Source organism: Rattus norvegicus, chromosome 13 (genome assembly GCF_021556685.1).
Source record: "Rattus norvegicus strain SHRSP/BbbUtx chromosome 13, alternate assembly SHRSP_T2T, whole genome shotgun sequence".
Classification (NCBI taxonomy): Eukaryota; Metazoa; Chordata; class Mammalia; order Rodentia; family Muridae; genus Rattus; species Rattus norvegicus.
Window position 1 is genome coordinate 89,220,910 of NC_141546.1, and position 21,217 is coordinate 89,242,126.

Consider the following 21,217-nt stretch of genomic DNA (forward strand, 5'->3'; position numbering starts at 1 on the left):
TTTCATAGTAGATTGCAAAATTGTACTCTACTGTCTTGAGTACCTTTTCAGATTTCCCCAAGGCCGTATCTTAACAAGAGTAAACTTGCAGTGAATAGGAATTGACACTAGTATGCTCTACGGGCTGTTTTAGATTCTTCCAGGCTCACATGTCCCCTGTTCTGTGGTCAGGGAGGTTGCATCAGTGCCTGTCTGAGTGGAAAGTTCTTATCCATTTTATTGCATGTATTTCTTAATTGCCATTATGAAAACACAGTTTTCCACCCCTAAAAAGGGTTCCTTAAACTGTCCTTTTAATTACACCCCTACCTTCTCTCTCTTCTTCACCTCTGGCAGACACACACACACACACCCCAAACCCTTGATGTATTACCTGGTATCTTGTATTCTAGATATGCTCACGTGGGTCTCTATCCATGCATGAGTTTAATGGAAGTTGATAGCCCTCACTGAGAAATGCCCATGTAAAGTGGGTGAAGAGAGGTGAGGCTGATATGTCCTGTCCCGATGTTGCCAGAACATCTTTAAAGTAGTTGTCTTTTTCCTACTCAGTATACTGTGATTCATTCAAAGTCCACCCATGTGTCAACTCAGAGATAGATGAGGCATCCCACCTCCTCCTATGAAAGTTATAAGCATCACAAAAAGCTGATAAATTAACCGTCAGTCATTGTTATATGTTCCTGAGATGTTCATCATGTAGATTGTGCGAAGAAGGCAGATGAGCAAGCTAATGCCCTAAACTCATCACAGATGACTCAGGAGGGGAATTCTGAGTATTACCATATAGACACAAGGAAAAGGACGACACAAAGCCAACAATACGCTCCACAGATGACCTTCAAACAAGCAAATCCACCTTCCATGGAGACTGTTCACAACTGTGTGGTCAGGCTACAGGAGAACCATGCCCCGAATATTGTTGGTCATGTCAAGAAAGACCATGAAATTGTCTCTCTTATAAGATATAATTTTGGAAATCAAAATGGAATCCTTCTATAAAGTGCTTACCCAGTTATATAAGCAGTTAGTCCTTGGATCCACACTTGGAAATGGCAGCTATAAAATGATTAGACCTTCATCTCAACCTAGTTCTTTCAGCTCCAGTTTGTTCAGCATCTTCCTTCTAGTGGTCAAATCCTGGTGCTGCATGGAAGCCGTGAGAGCGACCCTCTGTTGAGGTGCGAATGCCTTTCCTGAAACACCCACATGGGCAAACAGACACACGGGAGCCAGCAGTGCTCAGGAGAGGAAGTGTCTCCATTAACCATGACCAGAGCGATGATAAACAGGGCATTGTGTCTTGAAGCAGAGACATAAGCAAAAGGGCACTACTAAGACGCCTTTGACTATTTTACAGGCAACTGAGGTTTATTCAAGCCAAGTTGCATGCCTCAAACTCCGGATAAGTTTTGTCTCACAGGGCTGCAAAGGGCCTGGCATTTCTTCTCTAGTTCCTGATATAGGAAAAGATAACAGCAAATAATTCCTGAATTGTTTCTTGCCAAATTAAAAAAACAAGACAAAACAAATCTTTCAATGTACTCTGTGATGAAATAATACATTGAACTCTTGGTTGTGATTTTTTTCAAAAGTTTTTTGTTTGTTTGTTTGTTTTTAAAGATATATGTTCACAGAATTTTCAAAAGAACTGGGACCCTTCCAAAGCAACAAATTCATGTATTTCCTGGAATTGTCTGACTCTCTTATAACCTCCAAATTTCCAGAAATCCTGTGTGTTAGATGTTATCTGGCCCCACGCATACTTGCGTATAAAGGGAGTTTATTATATTCCTTAAGAAGAGCTCCATTTGTGAAATGGTGAAGAAATCTATGATCAGCGACAGTCTTGATGTTGCCAGACCATCATACAGATAGACACATGCTGACTTTAGTTAATGTGGGTTTTGTATACTGTGTGTCTGGAGAGGTTGAAAGCGTTGTTGACAGAAAGTCTCCCTGAGGTGGAGATGAAGTTCAGCCTGGATATCTACGTAATTCTGATCTGGAACACTTGATCATTAGTATAGGAGATTTAGGTGTAAGGTGGAATCCTTACGAGTCAAGCTTCAAAATTGTCCGTGAGAAGAAATGAAAACCCTTTGTTTAAATATACAAACTATGTGTGGTTGGCTGGGGTCTTTTGGGTCACCACAGTGGCATGCTGTCAAAGCATTCCTGAACATTGATCTACAGTTCAGAGAATGGGAAGCTACTGAAAGATTCCCTCCTTCTAAGTAAACACGATCCATTATAGATGCAAAATTGGCTATAGTTTTTACTGTTTTTTTTTCTTTTGTAAAATTACAAGATTTTATTCTAAAATTCCATTGGACATTTGACTTCATCCAAAAATCTCTTTTCTTGTGTAGTTTGTTAGTTATATAAAATTATTTCAAAAGACTGGCATTGCTTTTTTGCCATTTATACAAATGAGTATCAATGAGACATACGAAGTACCTGTGGTTGCATTACCTCACTTCCTTTAAGCAGAAACAACAAACAAAGAAACAAAGCCTTGTGTCTTGAATGCACCTGACAGTCATAGAAGGAGTTACAGTTGGGCTCCTGGGCTCTGATGATCTTCCTGAATCACAGAGCCAGGTTGTGATGTCCCAGCATGCCTGCATTGCCAGGTACCATGGCTGCCTTCCTTCCCCACTGTGTTGAAAAAGTACAGGAAGAGAGGAATGGTAGGGGAAGGGATGGGTGAAGGGGTTCCTGGTGAGGAAGAAAGTGTGGGATTTAGATAGGAAAGAACAAAGTTTTGGCGCTGTCATAGCAAATATAGTAATTGGAATAGAGAAAAAGGGTTAGTTAAAAGAAGGGGGGCCAGAAGGAGAATTACCAGGAGTGTAGTGTTGTTGTGCTAGAGTAGAGGAATGAATTAAAGAGTATGAAGGGATGTTACTAAAACAAACAAACAAACAAACAAAAAACCCTCATCTCCCTGAGAAACGCACACTTTCGCACACTTTCGCCATTCAATCTGATTCTGGCTATGATCATTGCTGTCAGATGCATTGATCTCCACTACTCTAAAGCCAAACATCCTTGTCACTGTACCTTCCTCCTCCAACCCCTGCTGATTGTCTTGTCTATTCCCTGAAAGCAGAATAGAACATTGAAAATGAATAAGGACACTTGAGAGCAATAAAATGCAATCTTCCCTCAGGTGTTTGTTCAGTGCCAGTTTGTTTTGACGTGTGTTGAGCTAGCAGTACAATGACGAGCAAAGCCAGTAATTATTTCTATACCATAGATTGATCTTCCTAGTGTATACTCCAGGTTTTGAATGTTCTTATAAAGTTATCATATGTGCTGCAGGGGAAAGTACATTTGTACAGGGGGGTTTTACTAAGGGACAGAAATCACAATGTGTTGGGGACGGGTGTTTCAGAAAGGCCTCTCCAAACTAGAGAGATGAAGGGAAAGCGAGCATGGGGAGATGTGGAGAATGGGAGGTGTAGGGGATGTTTTGCATACAGAAAACAGCATTGATTGTATAAGAACTCAATCTATTTGAAGAACAAAGAGAAGGCCATTAGGAACAGAACATAGATAGCAAAATCATATTGGGCTATATGAATGCTGAGTTTAGGCCAGAGTGACGGCTCAGCTGTTAAATTCTAGGCTCCTAACCAAAGAGAATGCTGAGGTCTGTGCTAGCAATCTAGGAATGACGAACATCCCTTAAAGACTTTAAATAGGGTATGCATAGTCTTATAGTCATTGCTAAGAAGCAAGCAACAGCCACAAAAAAAAAAAACATATTGTGTTATGAGAGGTGCTTGCACCCGTATTAGGCTGACAGGATATTGAAGTAGTGTATGGAGAGATCATGGTATTTAGGACCAGGATGATGGCAATAGAGGGTCATGTGAAACTTAGTGACTTATTTGGTATAAATGTAATGTGCAGAGACATCTAGATGACCTCCCAGGTCTCTTGGTAGAAGTATTGTTTCCCAGGATACTGGAATAAAGGTCATTGAAGGCTTGGAGAGAAGAAAATATATGAGCTTGCTTTTAGAAGTGTTGATAAAAGTGCTGAGACAGTAATGGATTCCATGAAGCAAAACTCTTGCTTAGAAAGGAAATACAAACTATATATATATATATATATATATATATATATATATATATATATATATATATATATATATAATGTCATTGTTAGATATAATTAATAAAGGAGATACATGGCAGCAGAAACTGAGAAAACTAGCAAAGTTGTGGCATTAAATATATGAGGAAGATGTAATTAGGTACAAGATTATCTAGAATATTTAGAAATCATAGATGTTGGTATTTGAGGAAAGGAGCAAAATTTTAATATTACCTCATGAACTGGAAAGAATCAGAGCAAAGGAATTGGAAAGGTTTGTCTGACCGAGTATTTTTACTATATATCCCTAGAGTACTTGTATCTTTGGATGATAATGATACTTCATACACACACACACACACACACACACACACTATATATATATATATATATATATATATATATATATATATATATATATATATCCATCCTCAAGGGATGTCAGGAGTTCAAATCCATGCCCCCTGGAACCCTACTTGAGAAACATTTGCTTTTTAGCCCATTGATAGACATGACCAAAAGAAATAGAATATCAGTAGTCTCTCAGTAACTGGATGGTAAAACCCTAATGGTAAATCTCGTGTCACAGGGATTAAGCCAATTCTTACTTTAAAGCATCTTTCTTATGGAGTAGGCTTCATGATACCAGAAAGTGCTATCTGTGCAGGATGCTAAGATTGGAGGAAGTAATTAACAGTCATAACCAGCTGTGAATTCTGCTAGCTCTAAGAAAGACCAGCCATGTCAAGTATCACAGAGACTTGTCACATATCATAGAGCTTTGTCAAGTATGAGCCATGCCAAGTATCATAGTATCACTGGTTAATGTGCAATGAGATTGAGACTGTGGTGTGCTCAGCCCTAAATAGGACACATACATCCCACCTCTCCTCAAGACTCAGGGATCATTCATGCTAAAAAAAAAAAGAAGAAGAAAAAGATGAAAAGTAGCCAAAGAACACTGTGTACCAGTGTTTTCCACACATAATAGCACCATATCCATCCTGAACATATATGTGGTGGTTGTGTTTGCCTATATATAAGACATGTACAAGATCAATCCAGTCAAAAATTCTAGCATGGATGGAGGAGGGACTCATGAAGATGCACCCAAAAGAATTTGCTATTGACCATTGATGATTGTCAAGGGCTCTGAGTACAGCATAAAGGGTATTAAAATGCCTGATGGAATTAATGATGAGAACCAGAAATCTAAGTCTGCACTGGCTTGTAAATGAGATGCCTGAGGGTTTGATATCATGACTGTGTAACTGCTGAAAACACATGGGTAACAATTGGGTTCACCTAGAGTAAAGCAGTGAATCTTGGGGAAGGGTCTAACCTTATTCTTCTACAAATAAACAAAGTGGGTAAGACATGTACATTTTTAAAATATAGAAGTCACTGAGATATATTTACTCTACTATGGCCTCAAATGACTTCTTTTGGCAAGGAATTTCTTCAGTGATTGGAAGTGAACAGGGCTTGGACATGATAGATCTCTTAAGTGACTGTTTAAAACTAGAAGGTTCTTTTCTGTTATTGATTGGTATATGAGTATGTGATCTACAGAGTGAAACCATTCCAGCCAATGACTCTAATCACCATTAGCAAACACTATGAGACTTACTCATATCCCCCTCACAGGTAGGGAGTTACATGTAACATTCAAAACAGTAGCAGAAATAACTGTAGAAGACCCACAGGAGTGAAAGTAGTTTATTTGGAGCTTGATTTATTGTGCTATAGAATTTTGTGTGAATTTAAGGACATGTATATGCAAGGATTTAGACCGTCTAGTGAAGTGTCTGGCAAACAATATACCTTGGAATAAATTATAACGAACAGTCCAGATTCCTCTTTTCTTCCTTTTTTTTTTCCATAACACAGCAGCTATGTTTAACCACAGACTGGTGGGCCAGGGAAAGAAGAGCATTTGAGACCAAATTGACTTTGGAGTGCCAACAAAACCCAAACCATCCATTTAAACTCTGGGTTGTGGTACAAATTTCAATCATAGTTTGGGATGATTTGTACAGTTGAAGATAAGGGTAAGAATTTGAAACCTCAGTAGGTATAAAAACACCAGACATTTACTCGATCCTTCATGTTTTGCAAGAAGAAATCCAGGGTGATGGTCCAAGAACAATTAGACATGATTTAAAAGAACACAACCAAGCATATAAACACAACATTGTCTGACAAATGTAGCATATTCTAGACCTCATTCTTGTACTTTCACACACATCTCTATATGCTATATGAAAAGTTCTCAATAGAGTTGTACTAGACAAGTGTATAGATGACTGAATTTATACTCATTCTAGTAGGTATAGTATATTTTTTTTAAATTTATTTGTTTGCTGACATTTGTCAGAACTGATTCAGTTTCAGGCATGCACAAATAATCTATTTTAGAGCTTATAAGATCTCTTAATGGCCTTTACAATCCTACTAGGATGATGATAGATTAGCGCCATGATTTGCCAATCATGCTTTAATGTTTTTTGCTTATCTTTATGTTTCCTGCCTTCTCTCTTTCTATGCTGGCTAGATTTATGTCAACTTGACACAAACTGTCATCTGAGAGGAGGATACCTCAGTTGAGAAAACACTTTCCTATAATCAGGGTGTGGGCCAGCCTGTGGAGCATTTTCTTAAATGGTGATTGATGGGGGAAGGCCCAGCCTCCAAGAGTCACTAGGAATAGAAACAGAGCCACTCCAGCAGCAGATCCTCAAAACCAGACTTCCCTCTTCTTTATGGAGCTGTCTGAGGCTGACCTTGTCAAGGGACATTTCTTCCAGAAGAACAACACAGTCAGACTATCAGGCCGTTGGAATGTTGGATGTATTAATTGATTACAATAAGTAATAGCAAAATGATACTGAGCCTCACCCAAGGAGAACCACTGGTGTTAATCGTGCATGGGAGATAAAGAAGAGCGTAAAAATATGCAAAACTAACTTATCCAGAGGTCTTACTTATTTTTCTTATAAGTGTTTTGAGCTGAAATCCCCTTATAATGCCTTTATTTATGCTGCATTCATCAATGCTGTCTTTTGGAAGCTGGATAAGAGCCTTGCTCACACCAGTGGGAAGGATACTGTATTGTGTGCATGCCATCTCTCAATAACCAGGAACTACTAGAGAACAGTCTGGTTTGTAAGAAAACTCACCCACATGCTATAGCATCTGGAAAGAAGTTGCTTCGCAAAGAAGTCAAAGGATGTTTAAAAATCAGGTTCTAACTAACATCTCTGAAAGAGACTCATACGTGTTGAAATTGGTCCCAGAGAACAGACCAGATCGGAATAAAGAGGAAATACTTGTGTAATAGGAAGCTATTTTTTCATTTTGTTTTTGTTGTGTTCTTTAAAGACACAATGCCAGTTTAAAAACAAAAGAAAAACAAAAACAAAAACAAAACTTTACTATTGTTACTAGAAGTGCTTGCTTGAATATGGAGAGAATGGAAAAGAATTTAGTTACCAACCATGTAGGAAAAGTCTACCTCATGGACGATAAGGAATTCTTGCAGTCGAATCGAGAGGCTCTTCAAAGTAGAACTGTTCTCATAATGACAGTGAGATGGTATTTGACACCTGACAGTGGCAGACATGTCCAATCATGTGATATTGTGACAAGCCTTCTTGATCTACAGAGGTCACATTCAAGAACCACACAATTGAGTTGCAAAATGACTGCGAATGGTTCATCTAGCTTAAGCCTGTCTTAAGAGTACTGTGGAAGTGTTCTTAATTCTGAAGGTCAAGAAAGCTCCAATGTACCCTGCAATGGTACATCTGTGTATCTAGGTCAGGCAAACTTTGCCCGGATGTGAGGAATGGTACTGAGTCTGTTGTGTCCACCACCAAAGACTCAACGATATATATTTTGAAAGACTCCTTCCCCCGTTTTTTTCTAATTTGCTCATGCTACAATTTAGATAGAGCTTCAGTGCTTCTCATAAAGAGCTGTATGTTGGACACTTACAGCATTATGGGAGATGAAACTTTTAAAAGGTGGGCTAGGTGGCAAGTCCTTATGTCATGTAGGAAGCTGCCTTCAGAAGGAAATAAAATAGCGGTTATGAAGCTTCTAAGCTTTGAGGAACCCTGAGCTTTTCGGATTGAGTTTTAAGACCTAACCCAATTTCCTCTTTGGCTTTTCTTTGGCAATGTGTTGTCTCTTTCCTCAATGTACTCCTGCCACTTATCCTGGGGCTTCTACAGATCTGTACTTTACCTGTTGGGACTCTTACGTCATAAAGTTAAGACCTAATGAGCAACTATTCCTTATCGCTTTAGCGTGGGTCAAGGGCTAGTGTGAACGATTAGCACCATGACCATCAGTTGACTGTATCTGTGCGTGATAAGTACAGATGTGTGTAAGAGAGGGCAGAACAGAAATTACCCGAGATGATGCCAACTGAGCTCCGTAGAGAAAAGGGAAAAGCAGAAGGGTCACCATTACAGACATGCATACATGAGGAAGAAGTGTGGGTGGCATGGGCAAAGTGAAAGTTCCCTCTGCTATCTTCAAATCAAGGCAGCTTTGTTTCTTCCCAAAATGAACAGAAATTGTCTGACTCCTGTTGAGATCACAGAATGCCTTGCAGTAATTAAATGTGTCTGAATGCACAACAACCAAAAAAATCACTTGAAACCAAAATGTTGAAACCAAAGGCTGAGGTGATTCTAGAAACCCTTGCCCTTGTTCCCTTGAAAGACTTCATATCAGCCTTGGTTCTGAACACATATGTGCACTTTGTACTAGACATACCATATATACAGTTGCAAGAAACCTTCCGTGAGCACCAGGGCTTAGGTTTGAAATGATTTTGTGTCATAAACTATAGTGTTTTTCTCTCTCTGTGTATTTGTGTGTCTGCCTGTGCTTTCGTTGGCACATATGGTTTGATTACAGAAAATTACTATGACTAGGATATCTTTGTGTCTATTGTATTAGATGCTTGCTTACGAAAATGATTGTTTAAACTGCTGACTTGAGTTTTATAAAAACCCACTAAATGAATTTTGACTTGTGATTAAGAAATGCCAACAAATTTTGAAATGGCTCAGAAAAAATTGCCAGTTTTGCACTAAGTATTTGTGTAAAGTAGTGATTTCTACATTGAAGCTTACAAATATTCATCTAGTTCTCAAAAATACACAAATACACAAGTTTGTTTCACATCTGACCGACCCAAATGTTCTGCCACCATACCAGCATTTCATAGCTTGCTTGATCTCTCTTTGTCTGTCTCTGTCTCTGTGTCTCTCTCTGTCTCTCCCTCTCTTTCTCCCCCCACCCCTCATTCTTCAAAACAGTCTAATGCAGATTGCCTTTGATGGGACGCACTCTATAGACCAGGCTGCCCTTGAACTCAGAGATCCACCTGCCTCTGCCTCCACAGTATCAGGATTAAAGGCTCACACCAACACTCCCAGTAGCATTTCATCTCTTACGTAAAAGTAAACAGGCATATTCATCGCATTTTTGAAAATATACTTTTATGTTTAATAAGTCATAATGTCACATTCAGATATCTTTTTTATTATTTATTACAACTAAATTGATTTTTAAAATCTATTACGTATACCTCTATACTCAGGGCCATATAAAATTTCTTGTGCAAAATGGAGCTACCTGTAAAAGTATCAGAAGACTCTTTATGTAACACAGCATATGAAGAATTTTACATTTGATTATTTACAGTGATCCCTACTTTAGGAAGGAACTGTGATACTGCCAGAAAGATATCTGGCCAGAAGGCATTGCTTTGAAAGACTTAAAGGAACTCGCATGACTTATAGATGCATAGACACACACACACACACACACACACACACACACACACACACACACACACACAAATGCATGCACATACACAGGCACACACATAGGCTTATTTAGTCACATGCACACACACACACACACACACTCTCTCTCTCTCTCTCTCTCTCTCTCTCTCTCTCTCAGGTAAGTCTTCTGTCAAGATGTATGGGTAAACGTGTTTTGTTTAAGAAAGCTCCATGTACAACATGTAACCAAGTTGTAGCAAGCTGAACATCTTTTAACCTTCTGGTGATGTTTAAGGTATAGAATAAATGTGGGCTCATAAATATCAGATAGCTTCCATGTATTTTTTTTAATGGAAAGGTAATGAGAATTAGAAAGCTGTCTCTAAGTTCCTCCACTCACATTTGTTGCCTAGTCAGTATTTACAGGTTTCATATTCTTCTATGACATTACTTTGTTCTCTCTTGCCAGTGAGAGCAGCGCTGTCTTTCTTAGGAAGCACATTTTATAATATGGCTTCAAGAGACATAATGGTGATAGTTGTGGGACTGACTCTTTATGTACTTAAGAAATAAATCAGATGATTGTTTTTTGAGGCTTATTTTTAATTATGTGTGTGTGCACACACATAAAGACATGCACCTGTCAATTTAAATGCCTACAGAAGGTAAAAGTGTAAGACCGCCCTGGAGGTGGAGTCAGAAGCCATTATGAGCGGCCTGCTGTATGGGTACTGGTGATTAAACTTGGGTCCTCTGCAAGAGAAGAGCACACTGTTAACCACTGAGCCATCTCTCCAGCCCCAGGTCATTGGTCTTTCTTCCTCTAGATCTCTTGTACAAGTCTTCATACGTTGGGGAAGTATGGAAGTTACATATTAAATGAAATTCCTTTATGTAAGCCTGTGGACACTGACAGAATTCACCTCTCTTTTCATACCATTCTGATGGTACATCCCATCCCAAAGAAACATGTATCCAGCTCTGTGGCTCACTTTCCCTCTTTGGCTGACCTGTCATCAGTTAGACGATGCTTCTTTTTGAGGTTAGGTTATTCTAAATGGAAAACCTTTGTTTCTGAATAAGCAGTTAATTAATCCAGAGCTGCTCATTCACATGGATGCTGGCTATACATTCTCTGGAGACCTCTTTACTCAGTCTCGTCCACCCATTCGAACAAAGTATAGTATTGAGGGCATTAAGTTCTGAGGACTTCCCTTCACCTCAGCTTATGGCTATGTGTGACTCTGAAATGCATGTGGCAGATTCAGCTTGGGCTCATCAGACATATCTTTGTGAGGTGTAGAATTATGTCCAAGTACAAATACAAATGATACCGATATTTCATAAGAAGAAGTCATTTTGTGCTTCATGGAATTTGTAAAGCCTTCACTCGTACTAGAAATAATGATGGTTGTCTCCCATGAAGAAATAAAAATAATAGAATCTGTACTTAAAATTGTACGGCGTGACAGGAACTAAATATGGCCAGAACTATTTTTGTAACAGAATAGCATGTTCAACATATGCATTTATTTTTATTCCATGTTTCAATAGTTTAATTGTACTTTTCTTTTTCTCCAAGTTTAACAAAAGCAATACACAATTATTGCAGTATTTAGATATTTTTTAAAAAGATTTAAGATCAAATTAGTTCCAACTTTAACTTCATGGAGATTTGAATGAGATTACTTTCTTAAAAACTGTGGCTTTCTAGACAGAAACATAAACAGCCAGACTAATGGAAAGAGGAAAACTATTATTTTATTCTTGAATAAATAAATATCTTTCAGATCATTAATAGTTAATAGCATTATTTCTGGGATTTTGGCATGATGTGGATTTTATTATACACGTACTTTCAAACATCTCGTGCACAAAGTCGTGTTACCTCAACAGATGCTAAGAAATTAAAGTATAAAAAATTCCCCTGTATTAAGATCGGTATCTAAAGGAGGTCTTGAAGAGTTTTGGAAAACAAAATGAAACTAAATAAAACAAAACAAAACGCTTGGCTTTCATTTTTCCAGAGAGCACAGTCAGATGAACTGGAAAAAATTGAAAAGCACAGTCGATCCTCCAAAGACAAGGAAAACGCCAAGTCTCTGGACAAACCTGAACAGTAAGTGTGTCTAGGGACCTGGGAGGCCAGCAAGATGGCGGCTGGGCCTCTCAGAATGGGAGAGATGGGCCAATGCACATCTTGTAATAAAGGAAGCACTTTTATTTGGGTCCTTATACTTTTCCTCCCTCCTTACCTTTGTTTCCTTAGGTTCCTGTATGAGCTGTCACTAATCCCCAACTTCTCAGAGCGAGTCTTCTGCATCCTGTTTCAGTCAACATTTTCGGAGAGCATTTGCTCAATTCGTCGCAAGTTGGAATTGCTACAAAAACTGTGTGAGGTAGGTTCCAGACCAGAGAAAGGAACAAGAATTGTGATATTTAATTTTCTTCAGTCATGTTCTTATTTATATTCATAATTTTTGTCCCCGTGAAGTACTCGTAGATTCGGGGGATAGCAATCACACGTGAGGGAATGTTTGGGGGCTGGGCTTCAGGAAGAAAGCATAGGTTTAGACGTATTCACAAGGCTGCCGGACCACATTGAGAGCCTAACCAATTTCTATTAGTCTCCTAGGATCTTGGCTGCCAGTGGTTTGCCAAAACCAAAGATATGAGACTCGCGAATGGATGTGATTTGAAGGCATTCATTTCTCTTTGGGTTGTTTATTCGAAATGGAAGCTCTGTAAAATGTTAAGGTTTATTACACCTAAATGGGTTTTGGAATAGTCATTTGACTTAGTGGAAGATAAATAACCTTCTGAATGCAACAAATAAATTAGCACTAACAGCAGAAGCATTTGTTCTGATTAGACTAAAGCACCTGGCAGAGTGGAAAGCTATTACTAGAAACACATTCAAAGGAAGTGGCACAAAGAAAAAACTGAAGTCAGGCAGGATCCTGGGTGAGATGAGCATGTTCTAATAAAGCAAACCTAAACCTGGAATTCAATTGTTCTATCTGCCTTTTGGGATTCCACAGCTTATAGCCAGAAATCTGTTTTGTGCCTAACATAAGACAATGAAGGATAACATAGATGGCGTTGTTTTATAGAAATTCTCATTGTTTATGGACCAGGATGGCACCTCTTGGCTTCTACAATGTTACTCATTCTTATTAGTGGCATGTCATTGTAAAGCCAACCTTGAGACACTGTTTTTGAAATATACCAAGTAACAGGGAAGGTCATAGCTTGCCTGTCACTCAAAACTATCAGTGTAATATGATTAGCTATTGATTTTAGATGATTCAAAAAGGCAGTGTATAAGAGAAAAAATTCTTTGTTATCTTGTCTTATAGACATTAAAAAATGGACCAGGAGTCATGCAGGTCCTGGGTTTGGTTCTAGCCTTTGGGAACTACATGAATGCTGGGAATAAGACTCGAGGACAGGCAGATGGTTTTGGACTAGACATTCTGCCCAAGCTGAAGGATGTCAAAAGCAGCGTAAGTATCTTGTGTTAATGGTTGCACCAAATTGGGGATATTTTTAAACATAAGTAACCCTTTCTGTTCTGAGATCACAATTTTCACACACACACACACAACATATACTACACACACACACACACAAACAATATACACTATATACACACACACGCACACACAGTATACACTATATACACACACTATACACATACACACATACACTACACATACACACTACACACATATACATACACAACATATACTACACACACACAAACAATATACACTATATACACACACACGCACACACAGTATACACTATATACACACACTATACACATACACACATACACTACACATACACACTACACACATATACATACACTACACATACACACTACACACATATGCATACACTACACATACACATACACTACATACACCACACATACACACTACACACATATACCACACACTACACACATACACACATACACACATACACTATACACACACTATACAAATACACACATACACTACACACATACATATACATTACACATATATACACACACTACATATACCACACACACACACTATACACATACACCACACACACACACTACACACATACACTACACACACACACACACACACACACACACACAGATGTTGTTTATAATTAATACTGAGGAGATTGTTAGAGCAGCAATGGAAAGTTGAGGTTAGGGATGACAATCAGACCCACAGATGAAAGTCTGAGAGGGTGACCTTGGAAAGTAAGAGCCATGCTTCCCCGAGAGAGTGGCCACACAGAAAGAACAACAAGGTGGGAGAAAGTATGAGCGAGCTTTTAAGTATGGAGTTATAATAAATGACTGTAAATAATGTAAATGAATGACTATCATCCTGAGGGAATGAAGGCAGTGTTCTCATGAGAGACGCAGCACACCGTCATCATCCTTGAGAGGTAGACACAGCATAGACTCCTCCTCCTCAGGACAGAGCAGCTGCTTCTTCCGGTCTCTCTAATCAGTCTCGGCTGTGGTTGTTTGCTCCTATCTCTAGACAGTTTCTCTACATTTGCACCAATCACTCAGCGCCATTCTCTAAGTTCCCACAGTGCCAGAAATTGAAAGACAGTCTTTTGTGTTATTTCTGTTTTGTGCTTGGTGGTGTGTACTTGTTGTTTGGTTGCTTGGCTTTGAGACATGGTCTCATTAGCATAGGCTGACATCAGACTCCAGGCAGTCCGGCCTCAGCTTCCCTGGTGCTAGGGTCCCAGTCTCAGCTAGCACTAACATCACTTAATTCATATGGCTTTGATGGGCACTCAAATAAATGTGTATATGCAAGTGTTATTGTATTCGTATTATAAATATTTCATAGAAACAATTTTCTATTTTATAGACATAATAAATTATGTTCTAAAAACATCAATTTCAACAAACAAGCTGGATTTTGTTAAAACAACTTTTGCAAATAACATTTAAGTATAAAGAGGTCAATATAATGTTCAGCTTATAAAAATTGATCTAAGATATATTATGAATAACAAAAAGTTGCTTAGAATTATTTATAAAGATGGATTGTATTTCTTATTTTGCTTTATATCTCTTATCCCTTCCTCTATTAAATTATATTTTACTAGTTTAAATAATCACAAAATAACTCATAATAACAAACAATAAAGAAGCAAGTGCCTAATATTTAGAATTCCCATAATATCCATTCAAGATTTTTTCATTTTAAACTTTCATAAGAAAGCAAATATAAGTGTATTTACTCCTCAGTAATATTTATAGACTAGAGAAAACAATTTCAGATCAACCACAATGTTCTCTCATCAGGCCCATAGGCCATCTTTCAAAAGAAGTTTTACTCACTGATTCATTTACTGCTGTTTCGCTGATTGACAATTTAGGAGAAAGAAGAGACCTCAAGTTGTTTGAACCACAAGCAAATCCTGTGTGATGATGGGGAGGTCTTTACTGACCACATAACTCTCTCCATACGAATTGATTACTAAGAGGAGTTATTCATTTCCTAAATACTTTAAAAGTCTTGACTAGATTCCATAGCAGAGACTCCTAGGACAAGTTAAAGTTAACAAGATTTATTGCAGAAGAGAAAGTTCTAGGGCCAGGTAATATTACAGACCAAAAATGCTTCAAAGTGTTCTGGCCCCCTACGTTTACAGCCAGGGGAAAGGATGTGAAATACAGAAAAGCTTGACTCAAAGAGTTTGTCATTTCTCTTACATGGTCATGATTTGATATCTTTCATGGCTATCTGCTATGATTAGCTGATGCTTAATTATTTGGTTTTGGGGGTATATTCTTTTAGAGTAACATCAAGCTAGGCTGCGGTTCACTATATAAGGACTATATAAGGAAGCCATTCTGGATAACTTTATCACGAAAGTATGGAGACCAAATTAGGTCAAATTTGTAATTTAACAGAGGAAACACTTCAGAGAATTTAGATTGTTTACTAGATTTTTCTCAAACCTAGTTTATCTGTTGATTAATTGGAGCAGATAAAAACCAAAACAAAAGCAAAAAAACTTAATTAAAAGCTACTGCTTCTAACTGTGCCAGAAAAGAAGCAAAAAATATTCTTTGAGCATTTTAAAGACTATTGATTGTATATAAAATAATTTTACATTTTCAAATGATATGTATATTGTTTTAATAATAGTTACATAGGAATTAATTCCTCCAGCTCAGTTGTTAATATAACAAATTGTAATGTTTACTGGCACTTGAAAGGTCTCTACTTAACTGAATACTTTTCTACTTCTCTGGTCAAAATTTAATGAATTCCTGTCAAGTCCAAGGATTATTTCTTATGACAGTACCTGCTAGACCATTTATATGGACTTGCAAGCAATGTTTATTTATTTCATTGTGGTGATAATTGAAAACCTAAGTGCTGTGGCTGGAGAGGTTTCTCATTGGTTAAAGCAACTTGCAGTTCTTTAGAGGATCCAAGTTCTGTTCCCAGCACTCACAGGGAGGCTTACAACTGTCTGTAACTCCCATTCCTGGGAATCTAGTACCACCCTCTAGTTTCCATGGGCACCAGGTACACATGGAGGGAAAACATATACATAAAGCTTAAAAGACAAAAAAGGACTAAGAAAATACAAAATAAATACTTATATAAAAGATATAAATAATGAGCTAAAATTCTCATGGAGGAGAATGAAACCAGTGAATTATTTACATTTGAGCTTCTCCCTTGTATGGTGAGCTTTCTCTTGACATTTACGTCAGAAGACTCGGAGAAAATTCTGTCATCCAGCCCTTTAGCTACAATGACTGAGGCAATGTAGAATATGAAACCACCCAGAATACTCCTAAGTTTATTTGTGTTTTTAGTCTGTGTGCTTAATAATACATAGTAACGTTTAACTATGCATTACTTACATTGATCTTTCTGCCTAGGACAACAGCAGAAGCCTTTTGTCATATATTGTCTCATATTATCTTCGAAATTTTGATGAGGTAAGACCATTTTATATACGCTCCCCCTTTTGATTTTTTTCGTGTGTGTGTGTGTGTGTGTGTGTGTGTGTGTGTGTGTGTGTGCAGTGGTTATTTGTACAAGCTGGCAGATGCAGAAACCAGAAGACAACCTGTGGTACCTTCTGTGTTGGCATCTCATCCCCATGAGATCGATTCTGCAGGAATCTTGCCATTTCATGTGGTCTCATTAGCTGGTCAGTGAGACCTCAGATGATCTTATTTATACTCCCAACCCCAAAGTGCTAAGATACAGGCACATAGAGCCATGACCCATGTACACGGGTGCCATAGATTTGAGCTCAGCTCCTAGATAACGACAGAGCAAGCACTTTTCCCCACTGAACCATCTCAGCTGCCCATTATTTTGCTCCGTTGGATGGTTCGGAGGTTCTCCTAGGATTTTGCTTGTTTAGTTGTTTTTGTTGTTGTTGTTGGTGGTGGTGGTGGTGGTGGTGCTGCTGCTGCTGCTGTTATTTCTGCAGTTGTGTGATTTTTCTTTCCCATGCTGACTTGCTTTAACATTATGCCTGCTAATTAGGATGCTGGCAAAGAGCAGTGTGTCTTCCCGCTGTCAGAACCGCAGGAGCTGTTCCAGGCCTCACAGATGAAGTTTGAAGACTTCCAGAAAGATCTCAGAAAACTAAAGAAAGACCTGAAAGGTAACCCGTGACCTTGAACTTACATATTTTTGTAGTGTGTACTCTTAATGAGAGATGATAGACTTGTAAGGACTGTTAAGGGATATCAATTAGGCAGAAGCCATGCGAGCTGTTCATCTGTGTGCAGCAAAAGAAAATCTGCTGATATTTTTATTTTCATTGCTTGAAAATAACTGAGTGGTAGAAATTTGGTTATCCAATCATATCTTAGCTATTTGAGTGGTAGCCCACTTTATCAGGAACAAGTTCACATCTTATTTTTATTTTGTAGCCAAGAGTATTTTGGATACTTTCCATATCATGGTTGGACACAAATCCTCTGATTGTTGAAAAGATTAATGGTTCCTGCCTGTTCTCCTCTGGTACACTTGCCCAAACTTTTGTAATTTGTGAAAACTTGTAGAAACCAAGCATGCTCTTTCAGATGCATTGTTAAATGACACCTGGGTGGAGAGTCAAAAAGTTTTCTATCATGCAGATTTGATTAATGCTTATCTGAAGCTCTCCAAATTGCTTTTATTTGTAGCATTTACACACAAGTAAGTAGTCTTTCAAACATTAGTTCCCTAAACATTCTTTGTTCCCCTTTTGTACCATTTACTGCTCTTATAGCATTGAGAATCTATTTCAATCTCTCTGAGTTATAAGTTTAGGCAGAGAACAACTACAATGACATCTCGTTTTCATGTGTTTCTGTGCTACTGAATGAAAATAAGAGGCAGTCACTTCTGCACTGAAGTTCAAAAAAGAAAGGTGTAAAGCAGGGGAGGGAGGATGGGATAGCAGGTTTCTGGAGGGCAAACCAGGGAAGGGCATAGCATTTGAAATGTAAATAAAAAAGATAGCCAAGAAAAGGAAAAAAAAAGTAGTTTTGAAGAGACCCAGTCCCGAAATATGAGATGAATTTACCCAAGGGTATTGGTCCTGATCTGTCACCAGATTTTTGGCAGTTATGTTCTGGTCACAGATGCATTAACATAGATTTCGGTCAATGTAACATTTTTCTTGAAGTTCTTGTTTATTCACATGGTCTATATTGGGTGCTAGCCACATGTGGTCAGCACCCCAAACGCAGTAGCGGCCGTTAGCAGGGCTACAATTCTGTTTCTTACTCATGCTCCATTCCAGCTCCACCAAGAAAGACAGTGCTCCCTATCCAAGTATTACATTTATGTAAGAACTAGTTCATTCCTGTGGAAAGTTACGGCCCTGTACATGGAAGTTGTTGGGAGACGTGATAAAGGGTTCTAGAAGAGTCGCAAGGGGAAAGTGAGGCTTGGCTATGTTCAAGCTACCTTGTGTGCATGTGCAAACTCTCCAAAGAACATATTCTTGCAAGTCAGTTTGAAAAGAACTAATTCTTTGAGCATTATACAACATTTCCCTTTATAGGACTTATGAGAATGCAGAAGTTATGGCTTTGTTTAATGAGGATTTAAACACACAGTGATGTGCCAGGGGCATTTCTGGAGAGGCCAAGAAGTACTTCATACTTCTGCCCACACTTCATTCTTGAAAATTAGGATTTCATCATTTACAGATGACTTAATAAACAAGAGGAATGGTATTATGAGTAAATATGCAGTCCTACATACAAGTTTGGAGGGGCTTGCATGGGAATACTCAGCTGCACATATATACAAACATAGCCACTCACGTATATACACAAATAATCTATACATACATGCACACAAAACACATACATGCCCACATATATACACACATGTACTTATGCATGTAGTTGCAAACACAAGTGACACATGAACACACAGACTTCCTTTAGAAAATATAGGTATTAAATGTAGATGTGGTCATGGAAACACCAGATCCTCATAAGTCTCAGTATCCAACAGCACAAGATCTAGAGAACAGGCTTGAATGATGAATCCTAGTGCCTCTCTCCACTGTGTTCTCATGGATGTGTGTTTCTTAGAGCAATGTAGTAGCTACAGAAAACTCCGCATTGGAGGATTGTCAAGCAGTATGTCTGAACAACAGGAAGTTAAGCAAATTGTTGGAGCCGTGATGCCCAATGGTTTACGTAGAGGAAAGATGCATGTATTGAAGGACCCTGACCATTGATCAACAACTCTAACATTTTCCTGACAATTCCTTTCTGTTATAGCTCTGTAGCCAGCTTAATGTTATAGAAATGGGGAAGGATGGGAGAGAGCTTCCCAACACTTTCTTAGCTCATGGCAGCCAGAAAGCATGGAGGGCAGAAGATGAGTCCAGGGATAAGATACATAACTCCAAAACATGCAGCCAGTGACCTGCTTCCTCTAGATCCTTTCCACCTGTCAGTAGCTCATTCAGCTGGGATCTCATCCATCCAGGAAAATATGGCTGAGGGCAGTGCTCGCCTGTCTGAGGGCAGTGCTCGCCTGTCTGAGGGCAGTGCTCGCCTGTCTGAGGGCAGTGCTCACCTGGCTGAGGGCAGTGCTCGCCTGGCTGAGGGTAGTGCTCGCCTGGCTGAGGGCAGTGCTCGCCTGGCTGAGGGCAGTGCTCGCCTGGCTGAGGGCAGTGCTCACATGGTATGGCTGGCTGGAAGCCAACCCTCTGTATGCATCTCCAGGGGGCAATACCGTATCCAAATCATAACAGAGGGCTTCGTGACCAAATAAATACAGACACTGCAGGGTTAGGTTAATTGTGAAAGGAATTCACAGTATTTTACAGCAGAGGGATTTGCAGTAGTTCTTTGTTTGTTTTGTTTTTTTCCTTACCACAGAGCACTATTTTCTCACGGAATGTGTGGTGGCTTCTGTGGTCAGTGGAACACGTCTGAGCATATTTGAGAAATGCAGGCTTGGTCCTGTGTTAAGAGCACAAGCATGACTCAACTCTGAGCTGACAAGGAAACCAGTTTATGAAACAATATCAATATCTTTATTTGTTTATTTTTGTTTTTGTTTTGTTTTTCTGTAAATAAATGGTATCAAATTCTGAGGATGAAAATAAAATGCCTCTTCTTCTTCAAAATCTGATCCTTTTCACAGAAAAGATAATTTGGGCACAAGGAAGGAAATCCTGTGAATCAAAATTTAAGTTCCATTTTAGAGAAATAAAGAACCATTAGAAATACAGTTTTTCTTATCAGGTACACATGAAGTTCCTTCTTTTTTTTTTTTTTTACAATGTTTACTTCATTAATACAAGTCATGACAACAGCTTTATTTTTCTCCCTATGAAGTTGTTTTGGGTAATAAATATGATAGATAAATCGGAGATGTGTATTACATACCCGACTTAAAACAAAAACTTTAAAACAATTCTTTGGGGCCTTAAGGCTGAGTGTAAGGTAGGACTGGAAATGAAAGTATCTCTTGGCCACTTTGTCAAGTATCTAGGGTCAGAGAATCTTGTGGAACCTTTACCTAGATCATCCAGGAATGGGATCCACTTACCTCCCTTAGGTCACTGTGTATTCTTTGACTAAACAGTGCTTACTTAATGGTAACTGTTTTTCTTTTTTTGGGGGGGGGTTTGTAAATGTTATATTGTGCTATTAGTGTAAGAAACAAGATAAAACAATAAGAACAACAACAAAATATCATACATACACCACAGAGGCAAGGCCAACGCCATGGAGCTGCTTTTCAAGCCCAAAGAAAACAGAACCTAAA

At 38.6% G+C, this 21,217-nt stretch overlaps 1 protein-coding gene across 1 annotated transcript in view; it reads left to right on the forward strand.

Moving 5' to 3' along the window:
- Fmn2 (formin 2) overlaps positions 1-21,217 on the forward strand; it is a 311,596-nt gene that overhangs the window by 174,856 nt on the left and 115,523 nt on the right. Inside the window, 5 exon segments of the mRNA NM_001427798.1 lie at positions 11,942-12,033; positions 12,184-12,313; positions 13,274-13,420; positions 16,852-16,911; positions 17,471-17,591. Coding sequence (NP_001414727.1) covers positions 11,942-12,033; positions 12,184-12,313; positions 13,274-13,420; positions 16,852-16,911; positions 17,471-17,591 — 550 coding nt within the window.